The sequence below is a fragment of the Neoarius graeffei genome, chromosome 22 (assembly GCF_027579695.1).
Source record: "Neoarius graeffei isolate fNeoGra1 chromosome 22, fNeoGra1.pri, whole genome shotgun sequence".
NCBI classification, from domain to species: Eukaryota; Metazoa; Chordata; class Actinopteri; order Siluriformes; family Ariidae; genus Neoarius; species Neoarius graeffei.
Window position 1 is genome coordinate 24,610,846 of NC_083590.1, and position 20,836 is coordinate 24,631,681.

The window sequence follows — 20,836 nt, forward strand, 5'->3', positions numbered from 1 at the left end:
TGAGTCGGTGTGTGTTTTTACAGAGATATTTACAGTGTTATAGTCTTTGTTCACTGGTGGCCCTACGGTATCTTGTGTCTGCATTTCAACAAAATCAGGTTTGTACTTCAACGAAACGTAGTCCGAACTGAAAAGGTTTTCTGACACAGAGAGGCCCAAGTGGCGCAACAGAAAAGCGTTCACTCTATCATGCGGAAATTATGAGTTCTAATCCTGATGATGCTGCAGTCATCCCAACTTTTGGATACTGGAAGCCCAAGAGAGCAAAATTGGGCCATACTCTCAGGGATGGGTGGCTTAGGGTCCAGTCCCACAACACCTATAACTCCAACTCTGGCTATCCCTCTGCCTGAGTTTAGTTCCACTCTGGAGCAGTCATACCACGACTATAATCCCGACTATAATATCAGTTGGTCCTGACACTCAGGGAAATAAACGCATGCAATTTAGGAATACTCATGGAAGTCCCCCCCCAAGTAGTAGCATATTATTCCAGGTCGTACTGTATAGTTTGGACTCCAAAACAACCCATGCACACACTCCGGTGATTCTAAATACGGACAGGCCACGGATTACGGAAATATAAATTAAGGATACAAAATACAGAGTGGTTATGGATTTTAATACGGATGCATCATGGATGCTAATAATTTACGGATTGGTCACGGATGTTTCAGTATATTACAGATTGGTTACCGATTTTATACGGATGCCGCATCACGGATAAAAAATTAAGAAGTCTTAAACAAATGTTTGGACTGCCGAAGTTCATAATTAAAATATCTTGCCTGCATTTATATGTTCACTTTATTAATTTACTATTGAGATTTCATGGAAAATCACATCCGTGAATAAAGGATCCGCGATTTGTATTATATTTTTTTTATTTTCCGTGATCCGTGACTTCATGATGCAACAAGGATGTACAAAGATGCCCGGGGAAAATAGCGCATCCTCAGACAATGTCATATGTAAATAATAATTAGCTGATTGGTCAGATGTTTTACCGGATCAGGTCCAGGTCTGGAAAAATGGCTCCATAAGCAATCTCACTGATGCGGATAAACCCAGGCCTGGGCTATAGGGATCGTTATCAGTCTGGTGTGAGCACCAACCACATAAACTGCAGGAGACCGATTTATTTATAGTTCTCTGTGTTGTGGGACTGGGCTTAGAGTCTCTCTTCCCTGTCAATTACAGTGACGCGAGCCAATCACGGGTGGATAATGCTTTCTTCTGAGCGCGTTATACCACCCCACCCCTGCTCAAAAAGATGTGGTCAGCTGGTGACATGTTTCTTTGGAGGAGGCCCATCTCGTCACCCTCCCTGGTTGTCGTGTGTCATCTGATGTCTAGTGGATGTGAATTGTCCATGAGAAAAATCAAGTTTGCATTGCTTTGCTTTCACCAGATATTCTGAAGCTGCTATGAGTTACAATTTTTTTTTCCATAGATTCATATATTGATGTTTTCTTCTTGGTACATACGGTAGGATTTTTTGTTTTAATGCATACTGTGTATACATCAAAGCCAAATAAACAATATTCGAGATTAATTTGCATGCTTTTTTTCATAAAACTTGGAATGAAGATCATTATTTTGCACTTAGTTCCTCACTAAATACGATTATAGTGCCGAGTCGGCTACAAGCCACGTATGACGAGATTGAATGGAATAACTCTTATTCTCTCCACAGTCACTGGATTTTGAGAAACGGAGCATTTTTATATTTTGCAAATTCGATGAATAAAAACTTTATACAAAACATCCGACAAAATCATTTCCGCTTCGACGGACTTCTTAAAAACCTACAGTATCGATGGCTGCACGAATTGACTTTAGCGGGGGGTTTTTTCTGTACAAAGTGCCGTCTTGCTGTCATGCTGCCGAAGTATAGAAGAGCTTTAGACATTTATTTGATTCTTAGTTCTGTAATTTTCAAACTTCTTTGAGCTTTTGAACCAGTCTAAAAAAAAAAAAAAATTCAACAAATTTTCATGCTTCAACATGAAGAACAATTTGTGAAAAATGCGATGATAATTCTTGGGGGAAAAAAAAGATACGTTCTTACTATCAAATACTTTCATTCCATATTTTGCTGCTTTTTTATTTTTTGGGGTTTTGTTTTCGAGTTTTTATTTCATCCTCGGTCGGTTCAGCAAAACGCGCTGCCATTTTGTTTTTCTCTACTCACGGTATATGAGCTGATATCCTAGTAGTAGTAGCCAATCAGAGCGCGCGATTGCTCATATCCAGTGAATACACATATTATCATCATGTAAACCCTTGAAGGTGAAAAAAATTAGAGTGAAAGAACTCTGGACGCAAAATAGACACATCTAGTCTTTGAGCCACGTACTGTAATAAAATCTGAAAATACTCCCAACACTGCAAAAGTCAAAGGCTATTTTTCTTTAAAATAAATAACAAAATGAAAATGTTGAAATATGCAAAAGCAGTAAACACTAACCTGTAGAAAGGAAATCAATATTTGGCCACCTTTTGACTTTAAAACCCACATCAACTCTCTCAGGTACAACGTGGAACAGTTTTAAAAGGAGGTAGGTTCTAAACCCCTGGGAGAACTTGCTACAGTTCTTTAGCAGATTTTGGCTCTCACTTACTTGCACCTCAAGAACCTCCATGATGTGCGTTTTTAAATATGAACCAGCAGTTTATAACTTAACATGTTACTTTTTAATTACATATACACGTTAAGAGAACATGAATGTGCGGAAAGCTAAAAAAATATATTAAGTTTTAGGAAGTCTAAGACTTTTGCACAGTCCTGTAGATATTTAAAGATGTTTAAGAGGTGGTGTTTTACTTGATGGCCTCACACATGTCCAGTCCCATCTTGACACAGTTCTTGGCGTGGTCCGGTAAAAACTCGGGCAGCCCAGACACACAGTAATAACAGTCTCCCAGTATCTTAATCCTCATGCAGTCATAATCCTAAAAAGAAAAAGAGGAGATTTGATACAGCTCGGGGGAGAAACAGTGGCTTGTTGTCATGCAGTGACGCAGTGCGAAGATGTGATTTGTGCATTACCTTGGCTATCTGGTCGAATTTGCCGAAAAGCTCATTGAGCATGTGCACCAGTTCTCCTGGAGAGCAGTCGCTGGCCAGTCGCGTGAACCCGACGATGTCTGCGTACAGAATGCTGCCGAAAACGTTAAGAGGCCTTTAAGACTGTGCAGGAGAGAGTGAGGCAATCTGTGATTGGATTAAAGTATTGCTGCTCTACAGTACACCGTACCTACTGTAGCACAAGAGCCAAGCCTAGGTTTTAATCAGGATCGATATAAACGCCACATTTTACAGGGTATAGCATTATTCTGGGTGATTCACATGGGATCTCCGTACGCATAGTCACGTCCCATGTGTACGACCTATCAGAGGCGACTGCTCTAAGACTATCAGGGAAGCCCAGCTTCCTGTAAAACGTCACGAACAAGTTCATCTGTTAAATATGTATTTACACAACTCAAAATCGATATTTTGTGCTAGAAAGCGCTCAGCTTTACAGCTAGCTCGTCCAGCAGTTATTTCTCGCTAGTCGTCATAATCTGATCACGTGTTTTTTGTTTTTTTTTTCCACGTAGAAGCCTGCGGAAGCACGACCCATTGATGCTCGGCATCTTTGTAGTTTAATACCACTATGGGATATGCTTTGATCTTAGTGCACCAAAGCTAGATATAAGATAGAATGGATGTGCTTTTAAAAGATAAATTCCAGACACTCGGCTTCATCGGGGGTCTACAGAGAGTCGCTGGCAGTAAGGCGGGACTGGACGCTGGGCTTCTGTATGATGATTGATAATCGGAGGAATTCTCTCAAATCTCTTTTGAATGTCATGTGACTGATATAGCGTTTTAAAATCATCCGTCGCGTCGATCCGAGGGATTCAAGCTCAGTCCGTCATGCGGCGTGTTGGTGAGTGAAGTCGTGAGACTAGCTGCTGCTCATTCTCGTTCTTTTCCGATCAATATACACTTCCTATTTCCATTTGTATATCCTGTAAATAAAATTGTAAATATAGAGCTTGTTACTTGCTTAGAAGGTCCGGGTTCGAGCCCCGTGGCCGGCGAGGGCCTTTCTGTGCGGAGTTTGCATGTTCTCCCCGTGTCCACGTGGGTTTCCTCCGGGTGCTCCGGTTTCCCCCAAAGACATGCAGGTTAGGTTAACTGGTGACTCTAAATTGAACGTAGGTGTGAATGTGAGTGTGAATGGTTGTCTGTGTCTATGTGTCAGCCCTGTGATGACCTGGCGACTTGTCCAGGGTGTACCCCGCCTTTCGCCCGTAGTCAGCTGGGATAGGCTCCAGCTCGCCTGCGACCCTGTAGAACAGGATAAAGCGGCTAGAGATAATGAGATGAGATGAGATGTTACTTGCTTTTGTTTCAGTTCAGTAAAAGCTGTTTATTTTCAGCCAGGCAATAGGGAGGAAATTTAGCCAGCTAGCTAGCTGTGTGAAATGACAAATGTTGCTAACGTCGACCTGATTTTGATGCCCTTTTTTTTTTTTTTACAAGGAGAGACTCAAAATTGAACAACAGGGCAGATCAATGCCCAAGATCAATTTAATTCAAGTCAGCGAGACAGAGTCACTCATTTCAGCCGTCTTGGTATGACAAAGTAAACTGGGAGCGCTTTGACCAAAAGAATGTCCTGTTGGCCTTGTCTCTTAATGAGACCATCCCAGGGATGGATTATTGGGTCAGAACTGGGCTTTGGAGATTTGACCAACTTTGACAGGGCATATGCTTAAGTTTACTTGGCAGAGTCAGAGTAGAACGTGGGCGGTACAGTGGTGTTGTGGTTAGAAGGTGGTTCTGGGTTCGAGCCCAGTCACCGACGGAGGGCCTTTCTATGTGGAGTTTGCATGTTCTCCCTGTGTCTGTGTAGGTTTTCTCCGGGTGCTCCGGTTTCCCCCACAGTCCAAAGACATGTAGTTAGGTTAACGTGGGGTATCCTTGGGCTGAAGTACCCTTGAGGAAGGTACCTAACCTCTAACTGCTCCCCGGGTGCTGTTAGCATGGCTGCCCACTGCTCTGGGTGTGTGTTCACTGCTTCAGATGGGTTAAATGCAGAGGATGAATTTCACTGTGCTTGAGTGTGCATGTGACAAATAAAGGCTTCTTTTAAAACAAAACAAAAAACAAATAATTGACAAATTTTATTACATAGACCGAAAACTGAGCTTCACCTATCTCAAAGCCCTCCAGCCGCCACTGATGCACACTCGTCTCGTCTCGTCTTCTTCTCCCCAGGGAGGCGTCCAGGAGGCATCCGAAAAAGATGCCCGAGTCACCTCAGCTGGTTCCTCTCGATGTGGAGGAGCAGCGGCTCTACTCCGAGCTCCTCCCGAGTGACTGTGCTTCTCACCCTATCTCTAAGGGAGCGCCCAGCCACCCTGCGAAGGAAACTCATTTCGGCCGCTTGTATCCGCGATCTTGTTCTTTCCCCTCCTAGAACTGCCACCTTATTGTGGTGGAGGGGTTTGTGTGCCTGAATGATCCTAGGAGCTATGTTGTCGGGGGCATTATGCCCCTGTCAGGGTTTCCCAAGGCAGACAGGTCCTAGGTGACAGGCCAGACCAAGAGCAGTTCACCAAAACCCTTATGGAGAAACCATCAAGGACCGTGACGTCACCCGGTATGGCGCAGCCGGGGCCCCACCCTGGAGCCAGGCCTGGGGTTGGGGCTCGTATGCAAGCGCTTGGTGGCCGGGCCTTTGCCCATGGGGCCCGGCCGGGCTCAGCCCGAAGAGGTGACATGGGCCTGACCTCCTGTGGGTTCACCACCCACAGAGGTAGCAGTAGGGGACGGGTGCAGTGTGGATTGGGTGGCAGTCGAAGGCAGGGGCCTCGACGACCTGATCCCCGGACACAGCGGCTAGCTGTTGGGACTGATGCACACACTTCACTTTAATACTCTGATCCTTATTATACTCCAAGTGCATGATTACTGATATAGTAAGTCACATGACATTAACATGCATCCAGGCTATACGTGTGCCAAGAACTCAATAATTAATTACTTAATAATCATGACATTTTAAACATTGTCTGTATTTTAATGCTCCGTGTTTGAACTCTGCCAATACCTGGTTTTAATAAAAAAAATTTAAAAAACGCAAAATGCCTTTTCTGCAGAATATAATGGAGATTTTTTTTTTAAAGTCACTGTCAATTTGAACAGGATATAGGTGAGAACATTTCAACTGGATATTTTATAGAAGATAACATATGGCATCATCTTCCTTCACACGTGCAATCAGGACACCAGATGGATTCAGACTGAAATCCCAGCCATATTCTGGTAATAATTACATTACTCCATGTAAAACTAATCCAGTCTGGATGGTTTGGGTGTGGCTTAATAATCATGTGAAAATGTGGAATAAAGCAGTGGCTGCTTTTCATCTGACGCATGCAAAGCTCCTGAGAACGTCGTTGTGCTGTCTGAGGTCAGACCGAGCATCTGGGTCCTCTCCCTGTTCCTGAAAAACAAGCATGAGTGCTGCTCATAATGACGAGTGCCATGTCTTCAGCGTGCTCTCACCGTGATGGAAAAAGACCAAATCTTTGAAGTGCACAAACATATTGCTTTGAAAAGAAAGAAAGTACTCCTTGTCCTTCCACACAACAAAAGTGACGAAAGCATTTTTTTTTATAAGATTCTTTTTGTTTTCAAGTTATAAATTCGAGACGTATGGAATAGAGTTCCTGCAGAACTCTTACATCTAGGCTACTTGGATTTGGGTTATTTCACTTTTTTTTGGCCTATTTGCTGTAAGCGGGATTTATTTAGCTGGGAGAAACACCTGTGCCTGCACTCTAAGGTCTGCAGGAATAGTAGACAATCTGTCAGCATGTAGAAATGTAGCTCAGTTAAACAAGGTGTGTGTGTGTGTTTAGTAGTGCGAGTCCTACCTGACGTTTGTGTGTCTCTGTACATAGAGGTTGTGGAAGTTGTTGGTGTTTTCGGCCTGGCCGCTGTTTGGACCCTTGAGCCTCTGGATGATCTCAGCCTTCATTACGCGAGCGATGTGGGCGGGAAGCAGGGACAGCAAGAGACGCTCCTATTGGTCAGAGTGAAGAGGGTGAGGATGAGCTTGAACTTGAACAAATGCCTTATTGGTTATTTACAGGTAAGAACGTGTCGTCTTTCAGGCTCTTTATTTTTGTGGTGGCCTTGGAAAAACCTTCACGTGGTGAAATATGCACATTTTCTACTATATACAGTTCTCTGAACTACAGACTTTCCTTGTTATTATTATTATTCGTCAGCTATCCATCACTAGCAATGATGACTGCTTCATTAGGATGCACAGAAACGCCGATGGGCCACGAGGCCCGCACCAGAGCAGCGGCGGCACTAATGGCCCAGCTGAGCCACCATGGAAATGTCTGGCCTCGTGAGCTCTCGCATACTATTCTCCTCTCCTAATGAAGCGCCCTGTACAGTAAGGTACGACAAACAATGTCGTGCTCCCATCGTGTTGGACCTCCAGACCTGATGCCAAGTGGTGCACAAAAGTGCCACAGACCTGACGGGTATGGAAGTTACCCTGCAGTGACAACTGACTTGCCGAGTGAGTGATGCCATCCGTTGGCCATTTGAGTGGCTCTTCCATGTGCCATTGACCCTGTTGGGTTCATCTGCCACATCGCACCGAAAAGCGCCCTGCTGCCAGCGCCATATTGGTGATGTACTATTTACTGGAACCCAGGCAGGTGCTACCACTCCGGGTCAGAGCGGGCCTGGGAGCAATGCTGATTAAGGGCCAACTCCAGTTTCCCCAATACTCAAGTCCTCCTGGACCTGAGACTCACCACCGGTTGAGTTTCAAGTCATACCCAGGACTAAAAGCAATTATTAGTATTATTTTAAAAAGCATTTTAAAGTAAAAGAGAGAAAACTGCGTTTCAAGTTTCCATTCCAGTTCCACACAAAGATGCCAAGACACTGATTATCGAAAAGCAGCTATTATTTCTTGATTTCATTTGCATTTAATAAAACAATAAATAAAACATGACCACACCTTTTTCTTTAATTTACTAACAATTTGATCATCTGCCAATTCACAGTCACGAGCTAGTTCACCCTTGTGATATTACATCTCGGAACTGGGAAATGCGAAGGCTGACACATTCAGAGGAATGCACTATCTGCCCTATTCTACATACATGAGTTCACAGAGGCCTGTGATTGGCTAGTGTCGCTGTGATTGACAGTGGAGACACAGTACAGTATGTCCCTCCCACACAAAGAGCACGGACAATTTTATCTCTTGGACTCCCAGAATCAAATTTGTCACTTCAGTTTGTCGTCTTATCACCCGAATTCGGTGTAGCTGATGGCGTTTAAACTGTTCAAAATAATGATGAGAAATTCAGTCAGTCCTGTTGGCTCAATTTTTAGATCTTTTAACCATTTTAAAACCTATTTTCACAGCCAGTCTCGAACTACACAATGAATTCATTCGGCTTATATCCAGTTCACAGTGGCATGTACACTACCGTTCAAAAGTTTGGGGTCACTTTGAAATGTCCTTATTTTTGAAAGAAAAGCACTGTTCTTTTCAATGAAGATCACTTTAAACTAATCAGAAATCCACTCTATACATTGCTAATGTGGTAAATGACTATTCTAGCTGCAAATGTCTGGTTTTTGGTGCAATATCTCCATAGGTGTATAGAGGCCCATTTCCAGCAACTCTCACTCCAGTGTTCTAATGGTACAATGTGTTTGCTCATTGCCTCAGAAGGCTAATGGATGATTAGAAAACCCTTGTACAATCATGTTAGCACAGCTGAAAACAGTTGAGCTCTTTAGAGAAGCTATAAAACTGACCTTCCTTTGAGCAGATTGAGTTTCTGGAGCATCACATTTGTGGGGTCGATTAAATGCCCAAAATGGCCTGAAAAATGTCTTGACTACATTTTCTATTCATTTTACAACTTATGGTGGTAAATAAAAGTGGGACTTTTCATGGAAAACACAAAATTGTCTGGGTGACCCCAAACTTTTGAACGGTAGTGTAGCTATACAACAACGTGATCAAATTGTGACATTCAGCGTATAAGGAAATCACGCTGAGCTATCGAGGTTGAAGGCATCTTTGTGCACACCGATTTCCTTCAACTACATTTATTCAACTGTCTCCTTTCTCAGAATGGTCTTTGCAGGAAGACAGCCAAGACAAGATTAAAGAGGAAATAACATTTTCACATCGTTTTGGTGAAACGTATTTCTGTTTCCTTACGATAGAAGTATGAATGTTTGTTATCGCAAAAAAAAAAAAAAAACTATTTCTTGATCATTTTTTGGCTGCACACTGAAATTTGACGTGTTTTCTCCAGACCGCCTTACATTTCCGATTATTTATGATAAAACTGACGTATTCAAAATTGCTTGAGCAAAACGGAAGTATAAAAATAAACCAATCATCTAGTGAAATCATAGCAACACCGGCTTCAAGTTGCTCTTCAGATTAGATTTGTTAATAGGTAGCTGCACTTGCTGTTTGCTTTTTTGTATGCCGTCTTTGTTCTGTTCAGGTCAGACCATGAATTAGAGAGACAGAGCACAAACCTTCGTGCATGTTTTCATGGCATTTAAAACAAACCATATGGACAAGCTCTATAAAATGTTATTTCTAAAAATAATAATAATAAATCCGCTCACAAACACTTTCAGGTTGTGTGCTTTTATGACGCAAGGACAGAGTTAACAAGAAGAAGAAGAAGAAGGTGTTCAACACCACCTAATCACCTTGTTTACCTCTTGTTGGTCTCTTTTGGGAATGTAAAGGGCTTTCACGGCCTGTTTTTTAATCAAAAATTAAACAGAGGGAGACAGAGAGAGAGAGAGAGAGAGAGAGAGAGAGAGAGAGAGAGAAGAGAAGATATTCCAGTCAGTCTGGTTTGGACCAGCTTCCCAATCTGTGTGTCTCAGGAGGAAATGAAGTAATTAAACAGCCTGAGCTAAATCAAGCGAGAGCACAGTAAAAACAGACGCGCGTCTGGCTTTGCTGTCGCTGTTTAGTAAAAATACCGTCACACACCAGCCACGCTGCAGCCCAGAGTGCTGAGCGATGTACTGAGCGGAGAGCCGCCATCCATCTCAGTGGTAATTACAGTCAAACATAAAAGCATGGTGGGGGGGGAAAGACTACCTGTGTGTGTATGAGAGATGGAAACCTATAGATCATAATTGCCCTGTGGAGAAACCACAGGGAAGAGCAATGAAATTACAGGTCTCTATGTACAGGTCTGCTTTGTGAAGCTTTTGGGATGATCTGGATTTCACAAGTGCCAACATTCCAACGTGCTGCTAATCGTTTTGGTGATACATCACCATCTTTAACACATGGTATTATGATGGACACTTCAAATGATCTATTTATGTAAGCTCAGAAACTAGTGCTGTAAAAAAAAAATTATATATTATATGGCACCCTTACTGAAAATGTCTGTTACTGTGAATAGTTCAGTGAGCAGAAGATGAACTGATCACCAAAAGGCATAAAGGTAAAGACGAGACATTTCTTTTCAGCGTTTTCTGCAAGATTTGTGTATTATTTTTGTTTTGTACAACTGGAGAGTGAAAAAAGAAAAGGAACACCATGCGAAAGTTTGGGCACCCCAGTACATTTGAGTTCTCAGGTAACTTTCATCAAGGTTCCAGACCTTAATTAGCTTATTGAGCTGTGGCTTGTTCAAATTCTTCGTTAGGAAAGGTCAGATGATGCAGATTTCAAAGCTGTATAAATTCTCTGACTCCTCAAACTTGTCCCGAAAATCAACAGCCATGGGCTCCTCTAAGCAACTCCCTCGCATTCTGAATAATAAAATAATTGATGCTCACAAAGCAGGAGAAGGCTACAAGAACGTCGCAAAGTGTTTTCAGGTAGCCGTTTCCTCAGATTGTAATGTTATTAAGAAATGGCAGTTAACAGAAACAGTGGAGATCAAGGTGAGGTCTGGAAGATGAAGAAAACTTTCTGAAAGAACTGCTTGTTGGATTGCTAGAAAGGCAAATAAAAACCCCTGTTTTACTGCAAAAGACCTTCAGAAAGATTTAGCAGACCCTGGAGTGGTGGTGCACTGTTCTACTATGCAGCGACACCTGAACAAATATGACCTTCATGGGAGAGTCATCAGAAGAAAACCTTTCCTGCATCCGAGCCACAAAATTCAGCGTCTGAAGTTTGCAAATGAACATCTAAATAAGCCTGATGCATTTTGGAAACAAGTCCTGTGGACTGATGAAATCAGAATAGAACTTTTTGGCCACAATGTGCAAAGGTATGTTTGGAGAAAAAAGGGTGCCAAATTCCAGGAAAAGAACACCTCTCCGACTCTGAAGCATGGGTGTGGATCGATCATGCTTTGGGGTTGTGTTGCAGCCAGTGGCGCAGGGCTCATTTCATTGGTCGAGGGAAGCATGGATTCGAATAAATACCAGCAAACTCTGGAAGCAAACATCACACCATCTGTAAAAAAGTTGAAGTTAAAAAGAGGATGGGTCCTACAATAAGATGATGATCCAAAACACACCTCAAAATCTACAACGGAATACCTCCAGAGGCCCAAGCTGAAGGTTTTGCCCTGGCCCTCACAGTCCCCTGACCTAAACATCATTGAAAATCTGTGCGTAGATCTCAAAAGAGCAGTGCATGCAAGACAGCCCAAGAAACTTGTAGAACTGGAAGCCTTTTGCAAGGACGAGTGTGTGAAAATCCCCCAGGTAAGAACTGAAAGATTATTAGCTGGCTACAGAAAGTGTTTACAAGCTGTGATACTTGCCACAGGGGGTGTTACTAGGTACTAACCATGCAGGGTGCCCAAACTTTTGCTTCAGGCCCTTTTCCTTTATCATTTTAGAAAATGTAAAAGATGAAAATGAAAAATTGTTTTTGCTTAAAATATAAAGGGAATGAGTCATCTTTAACTTTATGCCTTTTGGAGATCATTTCATCTTCAACTTGCTTAACTGTTCATAGTAACAGCAATTTTGACCAGGGGTGGCCAAACTTTTGCATACCACTGTGTGTGTGTGTATATATATATATATATATATATATATATATATATATATATATATATATATATACACACACACACACACACACACACACACTGTATTTTTTTTTTTGCATTTTTCTGTTTCCGGTTGAGAGTACGCTGTGCGTATTCTCGCTGCTGCTTCTCACCGGAGCTTTTTATTTTTTATTTATTTTATTTTCCTTTTTCTTTTTTGTAGTTTGATGTTTGTTTTTTGCCCGCCAGTTGTGGTGTAGCTCCGGACCCAGTTTTAGGTGTCGGCTCCCTCCAGGCCTTGGTCCGCCGTGGGTGATGCCTGTGCTCCTCGCTATGGACTGCAGTGAGCTCATTGCTCTTTTAACATCAGGGTTGTCCAGCGCTCTGTGTGGCGGTGCATTTGTGCTTGGTGTGGTGTTCCGAGCGATGTTGCTCGGTGGCTGTGCAAGCGGTGTGGGATTTACACTGCAAAAAACTGAACTTGAGGAGAAAATTCCTTAATACGAGTGAAATTATCTTGCTGCATGGACAGATAATTTTACTTGACAAGACATCTTGGAATAAGTTGGTTACAATCTCGAACTAGTTTTAATAATCTCAGAGTTGGTGTCTTGTATTTTTCTGCACTGCAAAAATGATATCTTAAGTTAGAATATCTTGAATATAGTTGAAACAATCTAGCATTTCCTATTCGAAGAATACACGACACCAACTCAGATTATTAAAAGTAGTTCTAGATTGTAATCAACTTATTCCAAGATGTCTTGTCAAGTAAAATTATCTGTCCATGCAGGAAGATAATTTCACTCGTATGAAGGAATTTTCTCCTCAGATTCAGTGCATCTTCGTGCACCTTTTGGTGGGACTACACCATCGGAATGACATCCTGACCCTCTTTTGGTGGACTTATTTATTTATTTTTTTAAGATCGTAAAGCAACCTTGGGTATGAGAAAGGCGCTATATAAATTTAACTGATTATTATTTATTATTATAATCAAGTCAAGTTTATTTGTATAGCACTTTTAACAATAAACATTGTCGCAAAGCAGCTTTACAGAATTTGAACGACTTAAAACATGAGCTAATTTTATCTCTAATCTATCCCCAATGAGCAAGCCTGTGGCGACGGTGGCAAGGAAAAACTCCCTCAGACGACATGAGGAAGAAACCTCGAGAGGAACCAGACTCAAAAGGGAACCCATCCTCATTTGGGCAACAACAGACAGCCTGACTATAATATTAACAGTTTTAACATGAGGACAGTTTCGTTGATGTTATAACTCTTCATTGATGGAAACTTGAGTGCAAAACTGTTCATGATAACTGCAGTCCTAAAGTGAGCAAGACAACTGTAGTCCTCAGCCATAAAAGCATTACTGTTTTATATTATAGTGCAAGTAAACCTAGAATAGAATGAAAGTCATCATCATTTTTTATTCCGCCTTTCGATCAATTTTTGTCATTGCCAGTTTTCTCCTACTAACAAGCTCACGTGACAGTCACAACCAGGGAAGATGCAGGCTAACACGGGCTTCCTCCGAGACACGTGAAGCCAGTCAATGCAGCTTTTTGAACTGCACAACAAGGTGGTGTAAACAAAGCGCTGTCTGCCCTCTTCCTCATACATGAGCTGACAGACGCCTGTGATTGGCTAGTGTCGTTGCGAGAGAGTACTAAAGTACTGCCATTCCTCCCACTGAGAATGCACGGCCAAGTTTGTGCCCTTGGATGGCTGAGGCATCATTGAGATTTAAACCCAACAGTAAAAAGAGTGAACGTTTTTCTCTTGTGTCGTGATACTTGATGCTTTAACTGCCAGAATGTTTCTGCACCATGGGCGATTGCTCTAAGACAATGAGGGAGGCTCAGCCTCCTCTAAAAATGACGAACATCGTGTTGGATGAATTGCGCTAGGCTTATGTTATAGCCGACCTTATAACATTGCTATTTCAGATCCAGAATCATAGAAATATATGTGCTCAACCCAACTACAGTGTGAAATCATTCCCTTATAACTTTCCCCAGTTCGCCTAATGTGTGCGTGAGTTTTTCCCCCTCGTGACAGTGCGATGCAGCCCAGCCTCAGTGCACTTCAATGGCATTTGGGAGCTATGCGCTTTTCAATATCAAAATGCAAGACGGTTATTGGACAAATACTGCGAAAACGCCCGCCCACGGACTCCCACGGACTCCGAGCCTCACAGTGGGAAGGACATGGCAGTTTCCGCGAGGAGGCTGGTGATTGGTGAAAGCGGCCGGATATTTTCTTTGATTGACAGCTCGTTTCAAATATAGACAGGCAGCGGTGAATCTCAGTTCAGTCCCATGCGGATTCGCAAGTGCTGTGGTGTATTGTAAGAGATCGGCTTACATTTCGATTTCATTCATTACATACGGTTTCTACCAGCTTTTTTAGTTTGTATATATTTTCATTGTAAATAAAGTGTAAATATAGTGTTGTCAAGTTTGCTATCTTAGTTCCAGAAATTTTGTTTATTTGAGTGACTGAACTTGAACTTGAGGGGGCTAGTCAGCTAGCAAGAAAGCTGTGCACGGATGCCAAGCATTGCTGATTTAATTTTGGCGAAGGCAGATTCTACCGTAACTGGATCCATTAACCACTTGCCCACAAAATAAGAAATTTTTCTTGTCCTTTTTTCAGTGAGGTAATATTTTCAAGATTGAAGATACGGTATTTGGTCTTCTAAAACAGCACGTCATTTAAAAATACACTGAGTATATCAATAAAAGGTTTTTAAAGAATAAAGTTCTATTTCTTTGACATATCTGACAGACATAACTCCCATTTTAAAAATCCCTTTCATTCTCCCTGCTGCTATCGTCAGTGAATTTCTGTCAGATGACCTGACGATAGACTCGGCCATTATGGATCTTTGGTAGTTATCGTGTGGAAGCAGGCTTTATCATTTTTGGGTGTCAACAGATAGAGTTGAAATAGATTAACAGCGAAAAAACTATTTCGTTCACGAGAGAAGCCCACAGTTATTTTTAAAAAATGCTATCGTCAGTCTGTCAGTCAAATGCACCTGACGATAGCAAAATTCAAGCCCTCACCATGCACATGTTGACTGACGCAGAGAGGAAATTCTACTGCGCGTGATTTTTGTGACAGCAGACATTTACTTCCGGGCAAGACTTGGAGTTCTGACAGCTAGATTTCATCAAATAAATCAAGGTAAGATTTTCAGTCAGCTATCCTGACAATAGAAATTTTTGACGATAGAAACATTGAGAATATATTTGTGCATTCATATTTAAATTTTTCTGGAGGAAAACTATCGTAAGTTGAGATAAATCAGAGCCGCTTGCGACCCTTTCAGCCGACAGGCCATTTCAATGTGTTATTTCCCCGCGAAAGTGACACAGTCATGTCTGTCGTCACTGTTCTGACAATTATTGTTGATATTTCAATTTTGAAAATAAATTTCATCTTTTTTATTTCAATATTTTATTATTTGGTGCTAGTGATGAGGTATTTAATATTATTACTAAATTTGTCAGATTAATAATGTAAGAAACAGTTTTGTTGCTATGAGTGTCTGTCAGAATATGATGGTAGACGTTAGTTTGTCTGTCAGGTTTTGATGATAGAAACCGATGTGTTTCTATTGTCATTTAGCATGTCTGTCATGTCAGGCTTTTATTAATTAGTTACCAGGACTACTGTCCTAAAATTTACTGTGAATGTCCAAGACCCCAAATGCTACTAGAAAAACTTAATAGAATGATCAAAATAATCAATTCAGCAATTTAAGGAGATGGGACTTAACTGGCCTCTGTTATGGTAGAATCTGCCCGAAGCCATTTGCCAGTCTTCCTTTCGAGGAAAAAATTAAAATTAAAGAGCAGGGTAGACCAACGCCTCAAATTGACTTGGTGAAAAAAGGTAGGGAATAATACTCGTTCCTTTCAGCTCTCCTGGTATGAGAAAGTGAATTGGCTAACAGCAAGTGACCCACGTCAACAACAGTAAATAGGCTACTTTAGTAATATGTCATGGATGGACCAAAAATATAGAATCTATTTAAAATGTTTATGCTGAGTATATTATATTGGAATATATATTTCTCTGGATATGAATTAAACACAGCTACAATTTGGAAAACATTTTTAAACAAAAACACAGCCGAGAACATTTCACACTACAGACCTGGATTAAAACTGAAGGGTTATCAAAATTGTCAATAAAACATTTCTCAGTCAAAATAAGTAAAATATAGGGAAAGTGTCATTGAATGAAATGTGTGGCACCCAGCTCTATGTTTGGCTCCCCAAGGTCAGTGCTTGTGCCTATTCCAGAACACTCTGCTGTTACTGCTGAGGTTCCTGACAAAGAGCTGCTTTCAATAATGATCAATTTTTAAACAACATGCCACAATTTTAAAATATAAAATGTTAAAATATACCCCTCCCCAACACCACCATCATGTATATTGGACAGTAGGCTAATGGGCCAAAAGAACCTGTTATTTCACAGTTTGTGACCCTGCCAACAATCAGCCAGATCAGAGGCAAGAGTATGGGCAAAATTGATGTGTTTTTCTTTTAAAATCTGGAAATATCATAACCGACCAGCCTCCCCTGTTTGAAAGACTACCAGCCGCCACTGTTCTGCACATTAGAGTTTGCTCTTTACTGAAAGCAAACAATTAAGATCAGTCATTTATGAGGTAGCTTTGAGACAATTAAAGGATTACAATCATTAATTAACCTGCACATTTCCGGAAACCGTTAGTAAGTACTTACTAAACAGGAGCATCTTCCATATAATGAAAGAATATGAGAACGCAAAACAAAACACTAAATGTTGTATATATTGCTTATTAACTGTTAAATACGTGAGCCCTAATATGGTTTCAAAACGTATTCCTGATATGAAAATGTGATCGAAGGGAACAGGATCACCAAACCTTATCAGCACTACGTCTTAGAAACGCCTCATCATCATGTGACGCCCAATAAAATCAACAAGCAAAGCCAAGCGAACCGAGAGGAAGTTTTAAACCTCACGCAGCTTGGAAAGGAAGGATGGGGTGGGAGGAGGGGGACGGAGCTATTTTTGGTCAAAACAACTCGCAGTCCCAACCGTTCAATGGATATTAATAATTTTTGTGTGCTAAACTGCATAAATGACTCACAGTCAACCTCCACTACACCCTCTGAAAGGCTGAGTCCACTACCACGCTGTATTTACTCTATTACACTAGTACAGTTTTGTCAGGTTACATTTCTCAATGTAAGTAAGGAAAAAAACACTTGGAGTGGTGCTGTTAAAGGAAAATAATCAACAACGGGGTGACGTGATGCGAAGCGGAGTTACTGTTACTACCACAAGGTCCATTATGTTCCAATAACAACACATCCTGAGGTGTGTTATTTCTCTTATACTGTAGCACAGCAATTTTCCAGCTCTAACTATTTTTAGTTTATTAAAGAATGACACGTTGCACTGTTTTAACATTCATTTAACAGTTATTCCACAAAATCGGGTCATACATGAGCTGATAGCCGATGAGGCACGTAGCACTGAATTGGCTATAAACCATGTATGATGAGATTGAGTGGAATAACGGATTTATTCTATCCACATTCACTGGATTTTGAGAAACGGAGTATTTTTATTTCTTTTGCAAAGTTGATAAATAAAAACTTTATACAAAACATCCGACAAAATCATTTCTGCTTAGAATGTAAACACACTGGCGAAATGACAGGAGCAATTTGTGAAAAAATGCTGTAATTATAATTCTTGAAAAACAATTGATACGTTCTTAATATCAAATACTTTAATTCTGTATTTTGTTCCTTTTTTGTATTTTTGGGGTTTTGTTTTCAAGTTTATATTTCGTCCTCGGTTGGTTCAGCAAAACACTCCATTTTGTTTTTCTCTACTCACGGTATACGAGCTGATATCCTAGTAGTAGTGTAGCCAATCAGAATGCACAGTTGCTCATATCTAGTGAATGTGGATAGAATAATTATAGTTACACCTACGTTACAGTCGTTCCATCACTAGCCTTAATTTCCTCCTTTCTGAAGTAAATAAGACACAGCTTGTTAATCATGTTCACATGCAACCAGAAAAGTCAAAACACTTCTCAAGTCCAAGAACGCCCCGTGGTGGAAAACCTACTGAAGGTTACAAAATTGTTGACACTGGAGACTCCTTCCATAAATGTTAAACGTCTTTTCACAGAAACCTTCATGTATCAGCAATGGTCATTCTTATTATTAGACTTAGATTATGTGGAGTCTCTGCAGTACATGTCCTTTTACAAGTCAGAGCTGTTGTTAAAGAAAATTAATGAACCCCTTCTGACCAATCAGAATCGAGAATTCAACTGTGCTATGGAATAACACAGATTAATTCATAAGAAACGACGTTAAACCGTGTGTAAAGAAGCTCCATTGAACCAGGTTGAGTGTATTCAGAAACTGAGTATTTCTACTTTTTTGTTTAGCTCAGGGAACAGACAGTCTCGATATAGTGCAGTGTTCCTCAAACTTTTTCAGACCAAGGACCACTTTATCCATTAAAAATATAAAATAATTTAAAAAAATAAATAAATTACAGACCACCTTACCCCGTAAATATCCCGAACAAAAACCAATGAGCCTACTTCAACAGTATATTACAAATTACACACTAATGAAATGACAGTTTTACAGATGGTATCGCCAACTCACTCATTGTTGTCCTTCTCTTTATGGAAAGAATGGTGCTGCTTATTCTGATACAATGGACAGTTTTAATCTCATACTGGGGGCCACATTGATCCAGTTGCGCTGCTTTGTTTTCTCAAACAAAGAATCATCAGATCTTTGCATTTTTTTCTTGCTCATGTCAGATGTTTCTTGTGCTTTTCTTTTCTTTTGACCGAGTTATGATTTTGGAAAAGTTATGAGTAGCACAGATGAGGTTTTTTTTCGATATTGAATAAAGTCCTATGTAAATTCAAATAGTAGCCTATTATTTGAATTTACATAGGACTATATTCAATATCGAAAAAATCATCTGTGCTACTCATAACTTTGCTTTTGGAGTCACGTAGGCGATTCGAGAAACACTAATAAAACATGATATTTTAGGACATCATCTTGCGGACCGGGCGGCACGGTGGTGTAGTGGTTAGCGCTGTCGCCTCACAGCAAGAAGGTCCTGGGTTCAAGCCCCGGGGCCGGCGAGGGCCTTTCTGTGTGGAGTTTGCATGTTCTCCCCGTGTCCGCGTGGGTTTCCTCTGGGTGCTCCGGTTTCCCCCACAGTCCAAAGACATGCAGGTTAGGTTAACTGGTGACTCTAAATTGACCGTAGGTGTGAATGTGAGTGTGAATGGTTGTCTGTGTCTATGTGTCAGCCCTGTGATGACCTGGCGACTTGTCCAGGGTGTACCCTGCCTTTCGCCCGTAGTCAGCTGGGATAGGCTCCAGCTTGCCTGCGACCCTGTAGAAGGATAAAGCGGCTAGAGATAATGAGATGAATGAGATGAGATCTTGCGGACCACCAGGGGTCCGCAGAGAAACAGTGATATAGTGGAACCCGAGTGACGACTCTGTGCAGCTAGCAGACGGTCAGTTTAGCCTGTTTGTCTGCTCCCTGACCTTGGCTTTTGATGGTCACAAATTAACTCGGCCTGTTCTGAGACTATGAGCTCAGATTTAATGAGAATATGAGCTAATTGTTAATGAACTAATTGTTTTGCTGCAAGAAGTGAGAGCAGCACCTTCCCGAGTGGGATGGACACCAAATCATTTGTTTCCCAAATCATCATCAGCAGGGCGTACTTTACTTTAATTATTAAGGTTTACCTTATTCTAACAAACCAGGAAGTGCAATCAATCACAATTGAGGACGGAGAGAAACCGCATACATAATTACTTGTCCCACCCCAATAAGAATTTGAAATGCATCGTTTTTCTTTCATCCCTTAATTTTTAAATTGTGTTACAATTTATCTTCCATCTATATACAAAGTTTAGCTTGAGTTTAATCAGATATACAGTCCTGTGCAAAAGTCTTTGGCACATGTAAAGAAATGCTGTCAATCAAAAATTGCTTTAAACAATAATGAAATGAAATATTTCGCTTTAAAATAAATAAATAAATAAATAAATAAATAAAAATAGTAGTCTGAGGTCCAGTGAGTGCAGTTTGATGCGGAAATGATCTGTAGGTTTTACTGAGCATCTTCCAGAACCAGCCACAGTTCTTCTGGACACTTTGACTGTCACACTCGCTTCTTCATTTTGCACCAAAACCCAGCAGCCTTCATTATGTTTTCTTTTTTAATCTGAAAAGTGCTCTTTTATGTAATATGCTGCTCAGATACAAACTTTTTTTTCCTGTAACATTTAATTTTGTGCTGGAAAATGAAACAAACGTTTGGAACTCTAAAATGTTTTTGTACCGACTCGATAATGTAGAAGTCATAAAATAGAAACCTATAACAAAGTTTGGATGAAAAAATATAGGGTGTCTGAGACTTTTGCACAGTACTGTATATAAATGCTTGCGTTATTAAGTTTTAGTAAACTGCCATGTGAGTGTGGGAGTCAGTGGTGAAAGATACAAAAATAGGACATTTAAGGATGTCTTATTCATACTCGTTTTTTTAATTTTTATTTGACAATTTGTTGGCAGTTGAGTCACAGGTTAAAACAAATCTTTTAGATACCAGCCCCGAAGTTTTTTTTTTTAAATTAACATAAAAATGAAACTTAGCCTGTTTATGATATGCAATATTTTGTATTACAGTTTTGTT

General features: G+C 40.8%; 1 protein-coding gene across 2 annotated transcripts in view; it reads right to left on the reverse strand.

Annotated features, from left to right (window-relative positions):
- The window catches only part of adcy2b (adenylate cyclase 2b (brain)), a 173,973-nt gene that overhangs the window by 87,290 nt on the left and 65,847 nt on the right, over positions 1-20,836 (reverse strand). For both annotated transcript variants that reach the window (XM_060904680.1, XM_060904681.1), the window contains exons 5-7: positions 6,940-7,088; positions 3,053-3,164; positions 2,828-2,955 (exon numbers count right to left, since the gene is read on the reverse strand). In XM_060904680.1, coding sequence (XP_060760663.1) covers positions 2,828-2,955; positions 3,053-3,164; positions 6,940-7,088 — 389 coding nt within the window. The remainder of the gene's footprint in view (positions 1-2,827; positions 2,956-3,052; positions 3,165-6,939; positions 7,089-20,836) is intronic.